General features: G+C 36.0%; 1 protein-coding gene across 1 annotated transcript in view; it reads left to right on the top strand.

The window, feature by feature from the left end:
- The window catches only part of DNAH5 (dynein axonemal heavy chain 5), a 164407-nt gene that overhangs the window by 120060 nt on the left and 24745 nt on the right, over positions 1-19602 (top strand). The window contains exons 54-65 of the mRNA XM_076330347.1: positions 1872-2025; positions 2806-3073; positions 4024-4255; positions 5814-5928; positions 6187-6363; positions 9461-9664; positions 11115-11294; positions 12207-12344; positions 12653-12788; positions 14247-14563; positions 15873-16028; positions 16445-16627. Of these exons, the coding sequence (XP_076186462.1) occupies positions 1872-2025; positions 2806-3073; positions 4024-4255; positions 5814-5928; positions 6187-6363; positions 9461-9664; positions 11115-11294; positions 12207-12344; positions 12653-12788; positions 14247-14563; positions 15873-16028; positions 16445-16627 (2260 nt within the window). The remainder of the gene's footprint in view (positions 1-1871; positions 2026-2805; positions 3074-4023; positions 4256-5813; positions 5929-6186; positions 6364-9460; positions 9665-11114; positions 11295-12206; positions 12345-12652; positions 12789-14246; positions 14564-15872; positions 16029-16444; positions 16628-19602) is intronic.

Genomic DNA, 19602 nt, shown 5'->3' with positions numbered 1-19602 from the left:
GGCACCTGAGGATCATAAGAAGGCCTATATAAAGCCCATGAAAAAAAAAAGTCCAGAAAAGATCTGGAGAATCCTTACACCTGAAGGCTTGTAAACCCAATGTGTGTACTAGATGAATTAAAGAAACTATGATGAAGAATAGACTGAGTGAAAATTTGAATAAACATGATTTTAGGAAAGACTCGTCAAAGATTCTGATAAAACATAATCCTGCCTTACAAACCCCTTGGAGTTCTCCAAGTGGGTCAAGAAGCAAGTGTAGAAGTGTAATCTGATTGATAAAATTAAACTCCATGCTTTTCTAACCTTAAGTGTTTATCTAAAACACATCTAATAATTTTTGCCAAAATACCTCTGGGAAGAGGATAGAATGGTTTGCCCTTTGTTAATACAAAATTTCTTTTTCCATGATTTCTTAAAGATAATAATTGTTGGATTTCAAATGGTTTCGTTTAGTTCACCAAGGTGGATGATAGTCATATTACTAACTCAATGTGTATAACTTAAAGTATTTTTTTCAGGTCAGTATTTTTGTCTAATTTTGAGTAATGAACTGAATAACTCTTCCAATCATTATTTCCCCCTGCAGCTGAAACAGAAGGGCATAGAATATTTGTGTCTTCTCTGTGTCCATTTCTAATTTTAGTGGTGTCTTTGCTTTTGAAATGTCTTATTTATAAACACATGTATGGAACCTTATCTTGGTGATTATGATATCTTTGCTGAAATGCGAAAAATTATATTCTTAATAATCAAGAAAAAAATTGTAAACCCAATGTATTTATTTCCTGAGCTCCTCCCTAGTAATGAGGAACTATTGTATAATTTCTGATTTTTCAGGTCATACATGAGATCATTATGGTTACATAAGAAACGCTTAATAAAGTTGCATGCAATCACTTCTCTGTTTTAATTCCCAGTGGGCATCCTAGAAACCTCAGCTTTTATTGCACTCCTTTATCCAGCCAGAGAGATCATTCCAGTATAACCCTGTGTATTGGGTTTGCGTGGCAAGATTTTGGCAGCGGGGGGCCTACAGGGGTGGCTTCTGTGAGAAGCTGCTAGAAGCTTCCCCCATGTCCGATAGAGCCAATGCCAGCCGGCTCCAAGATGGACCCGCCGCTGGCCAAGGCTGAACCCATCAGCAATGGTGGTAGCTCCTCTATGATAACATATTTAAGAAGGAGAAAAAAAACTGCTGTGCAACAGGAGCCGGGAGAGAGGAGTGAGAATATGTGAGAGAAACAACTCTGCAGACACCAAGGTCAACCCACCACACCTTGTCTAACGATTTTTATGTTTTTAATCTCTTAGTTTGCTGCTGCTCTCTTTCCTTTTTGTAAAACTGTGAGTGCCACCATTGGTGATGACTTTCACCAGAAGGGCCAACTAGTTTGAGTTTTTTAATTAGTCAATAAAATCTAAAGTATCTTATTTCACCCAGCACATGACAAAATCCTGTGAGACAACACCTGTCTGTCTTTTCACTTCTTGTAGCAAAAGAGAAATGAATAGCGTGCTTAAGACTTCAGGTTTGGGGTTTTTTTTGTTGTTGTTTTTGACTTCTTTGGTAGGTTTGGGGTGTAGGGTTGTGGGGTTTTTTTAAAATTTTTTTTTTTTTTTACTTTTTCATTGGACTGGGAGGTGAAAAAGAGAGCAGGAAAGAGAAGAATGGAATAGGTATTTAATGTGAGACTTTGAAATTAGCTATGTCTTTCCTCCTAATCTAAATGAAAATTCCTGGACTTTGGCACCTTTTTTCCTTAAATTCCAAGAGACTGTTTCTTACTTAAGTTTGCTTGTTCTTCTTCTTTTAACCGGAAGCCATTTTTAAAAGGAATGAATATTAGTACGACTGTCCTTTTTTGTAGATCGTACAACACTTTAAACTTGATGGAAGATTTGAAACTCTTGTACAGAACAGCAGGACTGCAAGGGAAGGGCATCTGTTTTCTTTTTACAGACAATGAGATCAAAGATGAGTCTTTCTTGGAATACCTGAACAATGTTTTATCATCAGGAGAAGTAAGATGCCTTCTCATGGTTGTTTTTCTGCCTTTTTAATTTTATAATTCTGAAGTAAAATAACCAAATTTATTTGAATATTAATTTATATGTCAAGGAGCACACTTTCACAAACTGAAACTCAAGTGCTTTTTATCATTACAGTATTATAAAAAATGGAAGCAATCCATTATACTAGGTTAGAGTGAGACAAAGCTATTGTAAAATTAAGAATGAGCATCATCATTGCATACAGAGAAATTGTCTAGATCAGACCCTTTTAAATGTGTTGACAAGCTGTCATGGACATGAGAATAGCTTAAAAAAAATTGAGACTTGGGGAACATCACTGAAGTTTAACAGAATTGGCTGTTAAATTAAATATCTCATTAGTGTACCATTAGTTTTTGTATGGTAAATTTATGTCCAGAATGGATGGGATAGCTTTTATTGTTTTTATTTATTTATTTATGTATTTATTAATTATTTCAGGGGTGTGTTTCAGGGTAATTTCTACTAGTTATTAGAATATTAAGAGAAGAAAGCAAAGCCAGTATACATGGATTCTTTGTTGTTCACATGGGAGAGTGGGTTTTACTTTTACAGCAAGTTAGATTTCCGTGTGTTTAATGGAATCACTTCAGTAAAAGTTCTGGTTTAAAGGAGTGGGGTGGGTCCTAATAACTTCAGGGTCTGAAATGTATGTCCCTTCCTGAAATACTATCTATTAAATGAACCTTGTGCTATATACTCTATTTTGAATCTCATAATGTGTGAAAAAAATCTTCCTTTTTCTCAAAGGTGTCAAACTTATTTGCACGTGATGAAGTGGATGAGATCGTTACTGACCTCATACCCACCTTCAAAAAGGAACATCCGCGTAGACCTCCAAGCAGTGAGGTTCTGTATGACTACTTCATGACCAGAGTCCATCAGAACCTTCACGTGGTTCTTTGCTTTTCACCAGTAGGTGAAAAATTCCGAAATAGGGTCCTGAAGTTCCCTGCTCTCATTTCTGGATGTACTATAGATTGGTTCAGCCGATGGCCTAAGGATGCTCTAGTGGCAGGTAGGTGTAGGTTTTGTCTTTGCAGATATTTAATTCTCTGATTGGTGGTCATTAAGTTGTTTTAATTGCTTTGAATTTTGCTAGCATGCTGGCAGAAGAAACTTACTTGGTTCTAAAATTTGATATAGATGTTTTCTTCTGTAAAGCTTGCTGTATTAAACTGTTTAAATATTTCTAACAGAGGAAAGGCTTTGAACATGGTTTGAGGAAAAATTCCCCTTGAAGATGGCTTAAAGGCGTTAATAAAGAAGGCAAAATACTACTAAAGAAAGTGATTATTAGCGACTGTGCCTGTGATCAGGCATACAGATGAAGGCTGTGATTACTCAATCCCTGGTAGTTGGCAGTTAGACAGGTTCAGAGAGAAAAAGCAGTTGCACACTTTGGAGGTGAAAGAATACCAGACCCTTGGCGATACTTTTTACTGAGAATTGTGGAATAATGTTAAGGATCTGATGGTGGAGAGTAAAGAAGACTGGGGTTTTGGAAGCTGGGTGAAAGCTGACATAATATCTTCTTGATGCAATGTGAAAGCATTTCCATGCCACAGCTGTCAATAAGTTGGTTGATAATTAGTATTTACATTTTAAATAAAATTTATAGAAGATGTCAAGAAAATGAATCTCAGATTGCCAGTAACATTGTATAAAGACTTTACTTCCAGAGGTGTTTCCTGCTTTGCAACTATTGCCTGGTGTAATCAATACCGTCCTTTAGTAGACCACATATTGGATTGTGAAATGTTAAAAATAAAATGCTATTTAAAGTTCAGCCACATACTGAGCCAAATATATGTAAGTAAGTGGTGCACAGATCAATGGCAGATGAAGATTTAATTAGATGAAATATTTCCCTTTGTCATGGTATGTAGCCTTTATATTGCCTTGTTTATCAGCTAAGAGTTTTTCCTGAATATTTACTTACAGTTATGTTTTTCTTTCTTTCCTAAGTATCTGAACATTTCCTGTCCTCATTTGATATGGACTGCACTGCTGATACAAAGAGGGAAATTGTGCAGTGTATGGGCTCATTCCAGGATGGAGTGGCAGAGAAGTGTTCTGATTACTTTCAAAGATACAGACGTTGTACACATGTGACTCCCAAATCCTACCTGTCCTTTATTCAGGGATATAAAACCACATACAGAGAAAAGCATGCTGAAGTGCAGACGTTAGCAAACAGGTAAACTGGTCAGTTTACTACTGTCTTTCTGTAGTTTTCTTCCCCAGATAGGTATATTCTAATACGCTTCGTTTCAATGCGTGGCTTGTCTCTTTGCACAGCAAAAGGATAATTTTTTTTTCCGAATTATCTAAAATTGTGTAAAAGTGTAACTTGACCAAATATTATAGTTGCTTTTGGCATGTAAGTTAAAGACTATATATTTTTGGAGGGGCAAAAAGGGTAGTGATGTATGAAAAAGCAAGGTAGTGGGAGAAAAAGTGAATGTAAATTATTCCCATGTATTTTTAACGAGTAAAAAAAAAAAACATCTACATGTAATTTCATAATATATTCACAATAGCATTTAATTTACCAGAGAGCAAATTTTGTTTTCTTGCTACACAGTTGCATCCTCCTGATATGAACATGTAAGAAATACCCTTGGCGTTTTTGGTTTTGTGATCATAGAGCCTAATTTAGGCTGCTGAGCTTTTTACTTGTAGATTTTTAAAGTGGTTTTGATATATTCATTCTCCTTTTCAGATACTTTATTAAACTAATGAAGTCTATTTGCAGATTTATCTTCATGTCAGAAATACTCAAATAGAATGTAAAATTAGCATTTGGTGTATCAATTGGTATTACCCTTAAGAAAAACTGTGATCTCAATTTTGACAGATTGGCACAAAGAGCTGGAAGCCTTTAAGAAAGACTCAAACTAGTTTATTTCACTTTGAAATATTCTTTGGCTTCAAAGCCAAATAGAGTTATGGGTGAAGACTTGTAAAACAGAAAGGTCTGGTCCTGTTTTCTACCTTCTGATGCCTCAAATGTACCAGATTAGTTCATGCATGTCAATTTGTGTCACTTAACCTTAGTTGCATAGTCTGAATTGCTTTGGCAGGTGTTACTCTTTATCTGTTGCCCTGTATTTGTTTAGCTGTCCAAGTACTGCTTAGCCTTTGCAGTAGCAGCCTCTGTAGAGGCCACTTAAACTTGTCTGGAAAGTCCCGAGTGAGGCCTTACATTTTGATAGACAAAAAGCACTGTTGAAGGGGCATTTTAATGCTGAATGAGAAAAGTGTTATCTCAATGCTCTTTTTCTGTTACTCTCTTTTGGTTGGTCTTGATTTCAATATTTTGATTTTATTAACCTTTTCAATATCCTCTTCAAACAAGAAATAGTTACGATTCTAGTGATCGTAAAATGCTTTCTGCTGTATAGAACTCAGTCCTTTGAGCATCAGGTTGGAGCTCAACAGGGACAGTGACATATATGGAACCAACGTATAGGATTTTTATGCAATGATAAAGGCATACTGTTTGAGTTAGAAATGGGTAAAATTTCAAGCCACAGACTCCCTTTATGTAATTCTTTATTGTTCGCTTTCTTGTTTCTGAAGACACTGGACACTTGCGTGAAAGTTCCTGTACAAGTTTTATTTTTGGTGTAAAACCTCTTTTGCTAGTGTTTGTTCTGATTGATGTGATTCATTCTATTGATGGAATAATTTGGAAAGCGGGGTGTAAATTACATAGGGAATTACATGCTTCTTATTTTGCTTTTTAACTCCAGAATGAATACTGGACTGGAAAAATTGAAAGAGGCCTCTGAGTCAGTGGCTGCTCTAAGCAGAGAGCTGGAGGTGAAAGAAAAGGAACTTCAAATTGCCAATGAAAAAGCCGACATGGTATGTACAGCCTTCAAAGTGTATTGCTGTTTGGTTTTTTTGCTCTTTTTATTCTATTTTGAAAAGATTAATCAAGTAAAAGGAAGTTAAGTGTTGGAAAAAAGGGATCTTGGAAACTTACAACAGTGATGAAAGTCATCTTGTTTGAGTTTTCTGGTTCTGGAATTCAACAGATAAAATTTTACCACAAAAATTAATACATTCTTCCAACTAGATGTTTTCTTTAATATTTGGCATGTGGGTTTTCTCACATTCTAGGTATTGAAAGAAGTTACTGTAAAAGCACAGGCTGCTGAGAAGGTGAAGGGTGAAGTTCAGAAAGTGAAAGACAAAGCTCAAGCTATTGTAGACAGTATCTCAGTGGACAAAGCCATTGCTGAAGAGAAGTTGGAAGCTGCTAAGCCTGCTTTGGAAGAGGCAGAAGCAGCCTTACAGGTTAGTACTTGGACCATGTATAACATTATTTTACCTCTTAGAAGATGGGCTTCTTTGAAAACAAATATAAGATTGCAGGTGCATCATATAACTCATCAGTTGACAGAAAATGTATGCAAATAAATACACATATTTTCAGGCTTTTTAGGTTCAGTTTTGTTTTTCTTTTTCCACCTGAGTACCAAACCCAAAATAGGCAGTTTTTCAGAAAAGGGCAAGTTTTAACTTTCATTTGAAACTATAGTTGATATATGATGTCCTGCAGGTTGATGTTAGACCAGTAACTGAATGTTGATACTGTTATAAAGCAGCTTGTGTGCAATGAGTGAAGTGCCTTCCGTGTAGAAACAGTTGTAATTCTATCCAAATCTAAACCTCCTGTTTTATTTTCAGTTTTCACCAATGGATTGCATTTTGAGTAAGTTTGCTGATCCAGTGATTTCTGCCTTCTTCAAAAAAAATTTCTTTTTTCTTATGAGTTGTGGCATTACCCAGATTTCTGGCGTTCGCCGTGGGACTTCATGTCTTTCAACATACTCTTTTTTGTAAAGCTTTTATAATAGAGTGATAACACTGTGCCCATATCTTTACGTGACGCATCATTAGTGATGAAAAAAGATTAATTTTTGTTGATCTTGCGTAGTATTTTTTTTTAATGTCTGTTCAGCTGACTATAAGAGCATGTTCCTCAAGGCATCTCTGTTGTGAGCAGCAGTAGTGGGATCTGAAGTAAACCTAATACTGGAGGCTGGCAGGGAGCTGGCATCTCAAGAGACAGAAAAGAATGAAGGAAAAACCTGAAGGATAGATAAATCTCAAAGGTTGTTTACTGGAAGGTTTTCCTTTCTACTTGAGAGGCTGCCAACAGTTGTGATGGTTAAAGACTATTGTGATGTTCCTTCAAATCAAAGTCTTCAAAATCTAGTATAAACAATTTTTCATGGATCTCCTGAATGTATGACTTCACTTTGAGGGAGAAGTGCTTAACAATCTCTGACTGCCAGGATTCTTGAAGGGCAGAGTGGAAATGTTTAAATGAAGGCTGATGGCATGACAGCTGAAGAGAGTGGAGTAAGAGAGCAGGTCTGGATCATAAGATTCTGATACTTAGCTATAGGAGGAATGTAAAAAAAAATAAAACCCAGAGGTAGGCAAGCATTCTGACAAGTGCATAAACAAACAATGCTAACTCGGCAGTGTCTGAGGTATGACAAGAGCACCAGTGTCCTGTGTCCTGTCCTGCATCTTATTACAGCTTACTTTCTGGTTTTGGCTAAAATTACCAAACCAAAACAATACTGCTCTTCTTGAAATTTTGGATTCTAATAAATGAAAATCTGATTTTAAGGAAAAGCTACACTAGCATTATTGTGAGACTTCACAGTGGGGACAGGTGGTTGGGCTTAATCTTGAAATTCTTGCATTTGCTATAATAAATTGCTTTGCCTGTGCCTAAAGGGGAAAGGAAAACTATCATAAAAGCAAGCCTATCAGCATGCATTCATTTATTCAGAAATTCCTTTAACAAGAAAATTCTCTGTATGAGTCTGTATAGGGCTGCATCTTTCAAAACATGAATCTCACAATCATTATGGATTTGCAAACTTCCCTCTAGGGATTCCTAGAATGGAATTCTGTTTGCAATGTAGACAAATGTCTATTAAAATATTTGATAAATACAAAGGTCATTTCCCAGATAAAAAAAAAAAAACCTGTGGTTGGTTATTTCGCTCCATTTTTCTACGTATTTTAGGACTGCTAAATGCTATCTTAAGAGACACATAGGTACAGAACAGCTTATAAGCATTTTTAAACATAGTGAGATTAATTTTTTAAAGTTTGAATAAGAATTGTCAAAGTTCAATAAAACTTAGTTGCACTTTGCCCTGCAATAAAAATGGCGCATTAAATGCACAACTAGAAGTAAGTAAATAAATAAATGGAAATTAAATGCAACTGTTGCCACAATTTGGATGGAGCAAAAAAGGCTGGGCTGAATTTCCTAAAAGTCACTGAGAAACACTGGTTAAAGTTTCCACACAGATATCTGGAAAAACTCTGCTGAATTTTCAGGTGCACACTGAACCCAATGGGCAGCAAAATATTGAAGGGAAACAAAAGGCAGGCAGAAGGAAGTTGAACAGGACAATCTGCGATAATTTACAATCCCTTTCTTGAAGTATAATCAAAAGTAATTAAAATCTTCCTTTATGAATTCTCAGTGAGGCATGTGCTAGGCAAGAAGCAAGGTATCATAACTCCTGCAATAACCTGTTGCTTACTGTTTGTCACTGTCATGTACTCAGGTTGATTAAACTGCCTGTGAATAAGCAAAGCTTCTGATCCAAGTTATGTCTGTTATAGGAGCGGGCCCATCAGCAGTTACCATGTTTCAGTGTTTTTTTGCTCTGTATGTGGTGCAGTATGCACTACTGCTCAAATCAGTGCTTCTCTAAGGAGACATCTTCAGTAGACTTTTCTGATAGTCCTTTTTGATTCATGATGTACACTAGAGTTATGAGTTACAGTATTAGATTTGCACCATAGGCTTACTTGGCCTTACTTAATAGGGCCTAGGTTTTCATACATTATTACAATTTACTTGTTTTTCTCGCAGGCCTGCTTCTACAACAGGAACATTCCCAGTAAGATGCATGAGAAGGTGCAAATCTGTATGTGTGTCAGGCCTTCTCGCTGGTTTCCTTAATTCACCTTCATTGGCCAAATATCAACAGAATGTATTTTCCTTTCTAGACTCAGTTTCTGGTCAATAGGTTTGCATTTTAAAAAAAATCAGTAAAATTTCAAGATGTTTCTGTTTTTCTCTTTGTTTTATCAAAAATGTGCATGGTAGTTTTAAGCTTTTAGGGTCTACTGCAGAGGTAGCTGAGCTGAGGTTTCCTAGTAGTTGCTAGGAGGTAGTAGTGAAAAATCTGAGGGTCCTTCTAGCTTCATGCTTTTTAGGGGTAAAATTATTTTCAACCAAAAATAATTTTTTTCTTCTCCAATGGATTAATACTGTTGGTGAGCTTGTGCTCTGTGTCTTATTAAATAAACAATAACAGTAATTGCTTTACCCTTTGTTTTAAATTCATAGACAATAAAACCTGCAGATATTGCCACTGTCCGTACGCTGGGTCGACCTCCTCACCTCATTATGCGTATCATGGACTGTGTGTTACTGCTCTTCCAGCGAAAAGTTAACAATGTGAAAATTGATCAGGAAAAATGCTGTGCCATCCCATCATGGCAAGAATCTTTGAAACTGATGACAGCAGGGAACTTCTTACAGAACCTACAGGTGCTTGTGCAACCTTCTTTTTGACTTTTTTTTTTAATTTAAGAAAATAAGGGACAGTGTTTTCTCTGGTGTTCATAAGAGAACGAATGTGCAAGGGGAATCAAACACACAATAGATCTGAAATGTTAAGGGCTTAAAAATAAGTATGTCATAATGAAATAAACTTGAATCCTTCTGGCAAAGTCAGGTCATAAATCAATTATAGTTTCTCCTAAGTAAGGTAATGAAATTCCTTTCAGTGACAAATGATTCAAAGCTTTAAGCATTTGGTTTGAATAGCCATGACTTATCTGTTTCATTAAAGCTGATAGAAAACATCTTTTTTCTGGTACCTAACTTTTCATTAATTTTCAGCATTGCAACATGTGCAGTGGCTTGCAAAAGAATAGTTGATTATCAGGATGTGCAAAATTGAAATTTTTTGAAATTTGGGATTTTCAGCTCCATAGCATATGTCTAGGGAAATAGGAAGAGTAACTGGTGAATAAATCCCTGTTAATAATTTAAACTAATAATATTATGATTAATCTACTCAGAATAAATTGTACCTTGTCCTGCCCCACCGGATGTCATTATCTCTGATTTCTGTATTTTGAGGCGTTTACTTAATCTGTCTCTGGTCCAGTGGGAAATCACAGATGGCAGGCCTGACCAACTTTGTATGGTTGGTAGTGCCATGGATGCCGTTTATGTAGTATTCACATTGCATCTACTCGTGAGGATTTTTAATTTACTGAAAGGCTTCAACATTTCATTGCTTGTGCATGAATAAACCTATTTGTGCTTCAGGGAAACAGCTAGTTTTCAAGTTCATCAGTGATGGACTTTCATTATACCTTGTAAATAAATCTTTAAAAAAGACCAAACTTATATAAAATATTTGACCATCAAAATAAAATTGAGGGTGAAAATTGAGAGCTTTTGGGAATGAAAAATGGAAGGGAGGTTTTTTGGAGAAAAGAGAGGGTCAAAATAAATTCTTAAAGTTGAAACACATTCCACTAATGAGATAAGGTAATTTAAGGAGAAGATAGCTGGCTTGCCCTTTGAAAGGACTGTCTTGTAGAATGTATGCTTATGAACTAGAGCTAAGCTTTTCCTTTTCTTTTTGAAGGTTATTAAGTTACTTATTCAGTATTAAGAAAAACGGAATTTCAAGCAGGTTATCAGTGATATTTGGTATCAACAATTAGCTGTGTAATGGTAATGGATAGTGTAAGATAGCAATGATCATAAATGAAGGCAAACTTTTTTCCATTTTGTAAGAATATAGAACAGAGTGGAATGACTTTGGCAAGCTCTCAAAGATGCATGAGACAGAGAACTTCATATTAGCTGTTTGTAAGTAACATTTGTGATCTTGGTAGTGTTCTGTGTGTGCTAAAATACATAAATGTATAGTTTCCATATATTACATACATTATGTATATTGCACTTTTTTTTTTTTTAGCAATTTCCAAAGGACACAATTAATGAAGAAGTGGTAGAACTTTTGAGCCCGTATTTTGAAATGGTGGACTACAACATTGAGACAGCTAAGAGAGTATGTGGGAATGTTGCTGGCCTTTGCTCATGGACCAAAGCTATGGCTGTATTTTTTTCCATCAACAAAGAAGTATTACCTTTAAAGGTAAGTCTGTTAATCAGTGGGAGGCACACAAACACCCTTTGCTCCCTCTCCTCCCCACCTGTGTGCACTTGAGGATTTCATCTGCTGGAAACATCAGCTGCCTTATTCCAACTGGTACATGCCTCTGTAGGAATTTATTATCTAGAAAATAGTAACTCTACAGTAAAATATATTTCAAATGTACTACCACTTGTAAGTTGTCAAAATTATGAAAGAGATTGTGCAGTTTTATGCCTGTGTGCCCCTTCTGAATGGTGTTGAAGCAACCTTCATCTAGTTTAATTCACTATTGCAATTGCTTTACCTTAAATAAGAATTCAGTAGGAAAAAACTAGAGATCTGGTTCTTTTAATGTTCGGGATCTCAGTTCATAAGAAGACTGTACAGAGTCTCTTCATCAGTGTTATTTAGAGAAAAACAGGCCTAAATAGTTGTTAAAAGGTAAAAATGAAAGTCAGGAAGAACATGGTCAAACATGATTTTAACATAGAATAGCTTGTATTTATAATAGGAATGACTGAGAAGGAAGCAAGATTTGTAGTTAGAGGTAGTGTTTTTCATTAGACAAAGCATATTGGTTGGAGAAATCAAATAGGCTTCTAGTGGCACCAGTCTTTTTTGCAGGTCAGATCAGATTAACTTTTGTGTCAGATGGGGAATGGCTGGTATTCCCAGAAGTTTTTATAATTATTTTTTCTAATTGATGTTAGACCAACTGCTTAACTGCAGCTACCTGCAATAAGGAGTTAGTTTGTTGTAAAATTCAAATAAAAGGTTTTAATGAGTGATGAAATCTCTACTAAGCAGTTTGATTTTGAAATGTAGTACAGTAAAATTCTTTGAGATACATTATAGCAAATGCTTTGAGATGTTGTAGGTATGAATACACTTTTATATTTGTATGCTTCATAGGCTAATTTAGCAATCCAGGAGAATCGCCTAACTACTGCTATGCTGGATCTGCAGAAAGCTGAAGAAGAACTGGGTGCCAAGCAAGAAGAATTAGATATTGTGCAGGCAGAGTATGAAAAAGCAATGAGAGAAAAACAGGTGAACTGCTCTTCACAGAAAAGAAGTTGCCACCCTTATTTCAAGGAAAACATAATGCATTCTCTCAATTTCTCTCTCCAATTATTCCTTGGAAAGGATGTTGATCGCATTTATGACAGATGTTGATAGTTCATCTTGATATATTTTTTCCATCCCGCTTTCCCTCCTTCTCTACATGGTGATATAAGTGTTTGAGAATATATTTTTGAGCTGTTGTTTAACTACTGGTTTAATTAGATGTAGAGATTTTTCTGGCCTATCAGATACATGACTGTAAACTGTATTTCTTGGTGTATGGTTTTCTCTAGACTTTGCTTGAAGATGCTGAGCGTTGCCGTCATAAAATGCAAACTGCCTCAAGTCTTATAAGTGGTTTAGCAGGTGAAAAAGAGAGGTGGACAGAGCAGAGTAAAGAATTTGCCATGCAAACCAAGAGGCTAGTGGGTAAGCTTTTGTCCACACCTTTGAACTTGAAAGTTAGTCACTTGAGTTGTAATGGGTAGTGAAACTGAAAACATTTGAAATTTCAAACTTTTCCTTTGTAGCTTAGCTTCCTTCTTGCTAAAATGAGGGTGTTATTAATTCTCTTGCTAAAGCACTGCTAGGTAAAAAATACAATATGAGACTAAAGTTCATATTTAAAAAACAAATAAAATAATACAGTAACTGTGTATGCTGTCCATGGGCTTTTACTTGCCATGTATAACATGCAGTGCATACTTGGGACACTGATGTTTTAACTTGACTGATGTTTGTAGGCAGCAGTCCAAAGAGAGTGATATGTTAGCAAGTGCCAATAAAATGTCTATAACTGAGAATACATACGGAGGAGAGGAAGACTGATATTCAGGCACTGACATTTATATGTAGAAATCAATACTTTCAAATGCAGTTACTAATGTCTAATGTTCATAGAACTTTTGTTTCTTAGAAGTTCGTTTTTATTTTATAAATATGCACTTGGAAACTAAAGTACTTTGTAATAAAGAATTTATTAGTTAGATCAAGTAAATGAAATTTATCTTGTCTACTGTGGTTTGAAATGTCTTCTCTGACTTTTGCCTTGAAATGCTGTAAAAAGCAGATACTGTTGTATAGGTTGTATTATAGTAGATAGGTTGTATTTTAGTTGCTGGTATAATATGTATATGTGTATTGTTGACTTACTAAAAATACAGAATACCTTCCCCACACACTCATCATGTTTTTTTAATAGATAACTTGAAAAAGTCTAAAAAATATTAGTACTCAGTATAAAAGTACAGTATCTTCTCCAGTTTGGAATCCTGCATTCTTACTTCAGAGGTACAAAAAACCCAAACTATGGTGTCATGAAACTTAGGGGGGCAATTTTGAAGCTGACCAGAAGTTTAAAATTTGTCACACTTAATACCTCCATAACGATGTCTGTTACAGTTTTTTAGTAGTAGTAGTAATAATTGTAATTGATTTGTTCTTAATTAGTACTCCTACATAAAGGTTCTTTTCTCCCCCAAAAATATTGTTTAAGCCTGTTCTCATGATTGTGCAAGGAAATGATGGATTTGGAAGTTTACGAGTAAGTTTATTCTGCCATGTCCTGCTTGTGCAGAATCTGGTGTTTGGAATGATGTTATGTGTGTGAGTGTTGGGTTGACCTTGGCTGGCTGCCATATGCCCATCTCTTGATTCCTACAGTTGCATTGTAAGGATAAAGTAAACATGGCACCTGCTGAAATGTAGCATTGTCTTGCGATGTAATGAGCCTTGAGAAAAGGCTGATTTGTCTTCTTTATGGGTCAAAGTGTGTTCTTCAGTTACCGACCAAACCATATAACAACTAGAGAAGGAAGCGGCTCATTCATGAATAGAATTGGCAAAATTGTAATGTTTTGTTTTCTTTTCTTCCTTTTTCTCTCTAAGGTGATGTACTCTTGGCTACAGCTTTTCTGTCCTATTCTGGTCCTTTCAACCAAGAGTTCCGCAGTCTGCTATTAAATGACTGGCAAAAGGAAATGAAAAGCCGGAAAATCCCCTTTGGTAACAACTTGAACCTCATAGAAATGTTGGCTGATGCTCCAACTATCAGTGAATGGAACCTGCAGGGATTACCAAATGATGACTTATCCATACAGAATGGAATCATTGTCACTAAAGCATCTCGTTATCCTTTGTTAATCGATCCACAGGCACAGGGTAAAATTTGGATTAAAAATAAGGAAGGCAGAAATGAACTTCAGGTAATAGGAATGCTGGTGCTTTCATAATGCCTAGAAACTCTTAGCTCACAAAACATTACAATTCAGTGATTCAAAAAATACTTAGCCAAATGCCTTTTATATAAAATGCCTAGTCTGGATATGAAGGACATCTCGGATATATTTTCGTAGATTTGAGATTTGGCTAGATATGAAAATGTACATTTGAAGCTTATTAGTACCAGTGACTCAATTTGTTTAATGAATTTATTTTAATACAACATAAACTGTTGGAAAATAAGCTGGATGGGTAACGTCTGATAAGGGCTGAAGCATGTTTGCAGAATACTATAAGCATTAGAAAAAACCTCAAATAAGTGATTAATGCAGGTTCATATAAATGTTTAAAAATTAAGATGTACAGCGTGATATTTTTATCATCTTTTAGTCAGAAATTATTGATAATTTGTGTTTTCTTAGCATGGATGTCAGGTGCTAAATATTCTGCACGTATACAGGGAAGACAGTATTGCAACAACATATGGTCTGAGACGAGATACACCAATTCAATGCAAACAGGGAAAAATACGAGAAGGAAAGTCCTTCCTTGCTACAATCATAATTACACCAATAAACCAGCTTTTTAAAAAGATATCCCTGAAAAAGATAAAGAGGAGTTTGAAGAATGATAATAGAGTGCCTCTGAGAGTATTACTAGGAAACTACTTTCATTCATGTTGATTGTTATCTCAGTGTGGAACCCTTTAATGGTTGCCTAGTTAGTTATGTTAAAAAATGTTTATTAGACTTCAGCTGTGGAGTTATAAACAAACTAAGCTGAATGTGCTTTGTGTACATGTTGAAAATTAATCACAATTGTACTGAGGACTTCTTTTTAAAGCAAAGACTATTTAATGCTTGTTCAATATAAACCCCTAATTTTCAAGGTGTGTGTGTGGGAAAGCTCCCTAATCTTGGAATTGACCTTGCTGCAGTTTGAATTGGGGATGTTATCCAAGATAAAACTGAAGGTGGTAAAAGGTTCCTGTGAATTTCTGGTCTAGTAGCACTCATAGGATATCAAAACTTTAAGTGCTCAGTGTTGCTTTGCTTCTACTTTTGTAGTTGAAAAATAGAAGTTTGCATTCAGTGAGATCCGAGAATATGGATTAGGTACCCTGATGCTACCTTTTCTTGTGGTCACAATCTTTGCCTTAATCCTAGTCTACCCATAGGATCGTTGGTGTTGTCAGTAATTTAAATAAAATGAAATAATTTATAAATATAAAACAAACAAAAAGCTTAGTAACTGGGCATAACATAATATATAGGTCCATGACTGTATTTTTAGATCACTTCTTTGAATCACAAGTATTTTAGAAGTCACTTAGAAGACAGCCTTTCTTTGGGAAGACCTCTTTTGATAGAAGATGTTGGAGAAGAGCTTGACCCGGCACTTGATAATATTTTGGAAAGAAACTTCATTAAAACAGGTTCAGCCAACAAGGTAAAAATAAAACAAATGAGCAAACAAGTGGAAACAGCCCCCCCCCCTTTCCCTCAACAAAATAACTCCTAATAAGTATATGACTATAAAAGGTCATAATTAAATTTGATTAATGCTAATACCAAAAAAAGGTAGAGTTTAAGTTTAAAATCACAAATAGTTAATATATTTAACCTATAGAGTTCTTTAGCCCTTTGCTTATGACAATTTTTAAAAATTGAAATAATGTGTGAATGACTAATTTAAAGCGTTCCATAGATATTCTCAACAAATTCTTTGCATCCAACGTATAATTTAAAGCTGGATTTTTACGCCTTTGAACAGAAAAATGTAACCTTTGTTTCTACATGCAGTATCTGAAAGAGTGTGTACTGGTTCTTGATATCTCAAGACTTCTTTTTAATACTTTTCTTAAGGTGAAGGTTGGTGATAAGGAAGTAGATGTTATGAATGGCTTCAGACTTTACATTACTACAAAACTGCCAAATCCAGGTTACTCTCCTGAAATTAGTGCTCGAACCTCCATCATTGACTTCACTGTGACCATGAAAGGTCTTGAGAATCAACTCTTGGGCAGAGTCATTCTCACAGAGAAACAGGTAAAAGAATTAATTTTTCCTGGCTATACATCTTACATTTACCTGTAGTAGGTTTTACTTTCATTTTAATTTGTTACTCTCTATTCTCATATTGCAGGGTAACTTTCTGGCTCTCTCTATTGTGATTATTCTTAATATAGCCTATTTATGATGGCTTAAAAGCTGGCACAGAAGAAACGGACTAATTCAAGTAAAAGTTTCTATTTGTCTTTATTGTTGCAACTGTACCATACTCACCTTATTTTTCCTGCCTCCGTTCCTCATGAGAATGGCCTGTGAAAAGGAAAAGGGTCTGAAATCAAAACTGATGTTCTGTCTACACACTGTGGGGCTCATGGCAACATAACCTGGTGCAAAGGACTCAGTTACTTCCTTGCTCCAAGGGGAAACGGGCTAACTAGCTATTTTGACATTGCAGATGTATTAGTTGAGGAAGTCCAAGTTCAGGATGATAATCCCAATAAACATGCCACCAGCAGTTCTGGAGGGAGGCTGGTTGGTATAGAATCATAGAATAGTTTGGGTTGGAAGGGACCTTTAAAGGTCATCTAGTCCCACACCCCTGAAATGGGTCAGGACATCTTCAGCTAGATCAGGTGAAAAAGAATCTTTTGAACTATTGGACACCTAATCCCTGCAACTACAAGGTCAGGCAATGTTGAAGTCAAATGAGACGCTATGCATCTAGGATTTTGGCAATAGTTCTAGTTTACCTTCACTAGAGAGGAATGTATTTGTTCCCTTATTGTGGTGTCTGTTGAGGTCCTCCCGTTCTCCTCCCCCACCTCCCCCCAATGTAAGACGTTCCTCCTTAATGGCCTCAGTCATCTTGCTAATGTCAAGTAGTTGCATTTCATTCCTGATCACTCCATGGAGCTCATGAGAGAAATCATACTCATTCTATGAAGGCTTATATTTTGTCAGACAGCTTCACTGCACCTTCAGCTTCGCTTCAACCAGTGACAGCTTGTCAACCCACTATGTAATGGAATTATCACTGTCTGAAACACACTGTGATGTGTATATTCACAAAGCCTTATGCCAAACTTCACTTCTGGGCCCTGCAATACAGTACATTCCTCAAGATGGCAGTGATTTTATCAGCAAATTCCTCCAGTCATCGCAGTTGCTATATGCCTGCTTGGAGGACACAGAAAAGATAGGAACTTAATTTTTCTCAGAGGTGCAAAGCAATAGACTGAGAAGTAATGGACTCAAGTTGGAACATGGGAAATTCTGATTAGATATTAGGAAAAAAATAATTACATTGAAAGTGCTCAAAACAGGAACAGATTACCCAGGGATGTTGTGGAATCTCCATTCTTGGAGGGGTTCAAGACTCAACGGGACATGGCCCTGAGCAACTGACCTATTTAGACCTGCTTTGAGCAGGAGATTGGACTAGTTCATTTTTGGAGGTCCCTTCCAAACTAAAATTATTCTACTATTCTATGGTATCTTTGCCACTAGCTGGGAATGTCTAATGGGTGGATGTGCTGTGCACTCTGGACCAGCTTCTCAGAGTGGTGTACTCACTACTGCTTTGTTTGTGACCATCTGGGGATAGTTCTTCCAGATAAATGACAAGTGAACCACTTGACAGGCAGGGAGACTTTCATAGAATATACTTACCGCTTTTCAGTTTGCTTGGCCTCTGTTTTTGCATCCTGTGGCTCAAGGTTTCCTGAAGAGTCAGTTCGGACATATCCCACTGTCCAAAAACTTTTTTTCCTATGATATCTAATTATGCACCTTTGGGAATTTGGGGATTCCCCTCTTATGTGTCTGGATTCTTGCTACCTTCTTGTAGCCTTTGGTAGGGAGGTGGTGGAATTACTTAATTGTGAGACAGTTTGCCAAATGATTTGAGCAATATGACTGCTTGGTGATATCCAGTGTTAGAATGTATGTGTGGAACTTCTGCCCCCAAAAGACAAGAGATTATTTGTCTGAAGTTAGTGTTCTTCAAGGTTTGTATGTACATTTATATCCTTCTTGCCATTCTACTGTTTCTAATATGGTTCTGCACTTAGAACGAATGAGATTTAGACACGCAATGAGGAAAAGGGGGGTTTACAGCACATCATTTAAAGATTCTGCAAAGTCTGACTTTCCATTCCTGTGTTGTCTGGTATGCCCATTGGTAGAATCTGTGTGGCATACATCTCAAAGAATTGATTGATTACTGGTAAGAATACTGGTACTGATTTCTTCTTTTCCACCAGAATGTTAAACCAATTTGCAAGATGTGAGCTAAGCGTAAGAAGGTGAAAAGGTAGCTGGTATATCTGTATAAATTTAATTCTACTCTGTTTCTTAGAATAATTGGATTTGAGAGACTTGATATATGTCTGAACGTGGTATAACTTATACTGTTTTAATGATATGAGTGTTTTGATGCATTGGCTGTTATGTAATTTGACAAAAAACTTGCTTATTTAGTGTTGTGGGAATAGATATGTCAGATTAGTAGTGGAGTTATAATATACAAGAACTATTTATGGCTTTTTGAATTTTCACATTCATATTTCAAGATCTGTGGTGGAAAAAGGCTCAAGTTTTGTAAGGAACAGTTGATGCAAATTATTGCACTTGTGAATCATTTTGTGACAGAATGATATAAGCTATGTAGCAGCTTTTATATTTTATGAATATTAACAAGATCTAGCATTTTTCGGTACAGCCTGTAAAATAGCATCATCTTGTGAAAGCAATTCCATAAAGCTGGATTTGAAATGGCCTCTATGGTGCAAGTTCCTTGAATTTATATATATGGTAACTTGGCTTAGGTTTTTTGCATCCTTGATTTTACGACTGGAAATTTTTGAAGACGTGCAGAAAACTTTAAACTGTGTACTCTTCCTGATCTGCAAAAAGTATTTTAAAAGCTTAATAGATGGATTTTTCACTAAGGTTTTCATCTAAGGTTACTTCACTTGCTTTAGTTTGGTCATTCTGTTTCCAACTTGTTTCTC

The sequence above is a fragment of the Aptenodytes patagonicus genome, chromosome 2 (assembly GCF_965638725.1).
Source record: "Aptenodytes patagonicus chromosome 2, bAptPat1.pri.cur, whole genome shotgun sequence".
Classification (NCBI taxonomy): Eukaryota; Metazoa; Chordata; class Aves; order Sphenisciformes; family Spheniscidae; genus Aptenodytes; species Aptenodytes patagonicus.
The sequence above is the reverse complement of the archived record's forward strand: the minus strand, read 5'-3'. Positions and strand labels throughout refer to the sequence as shown.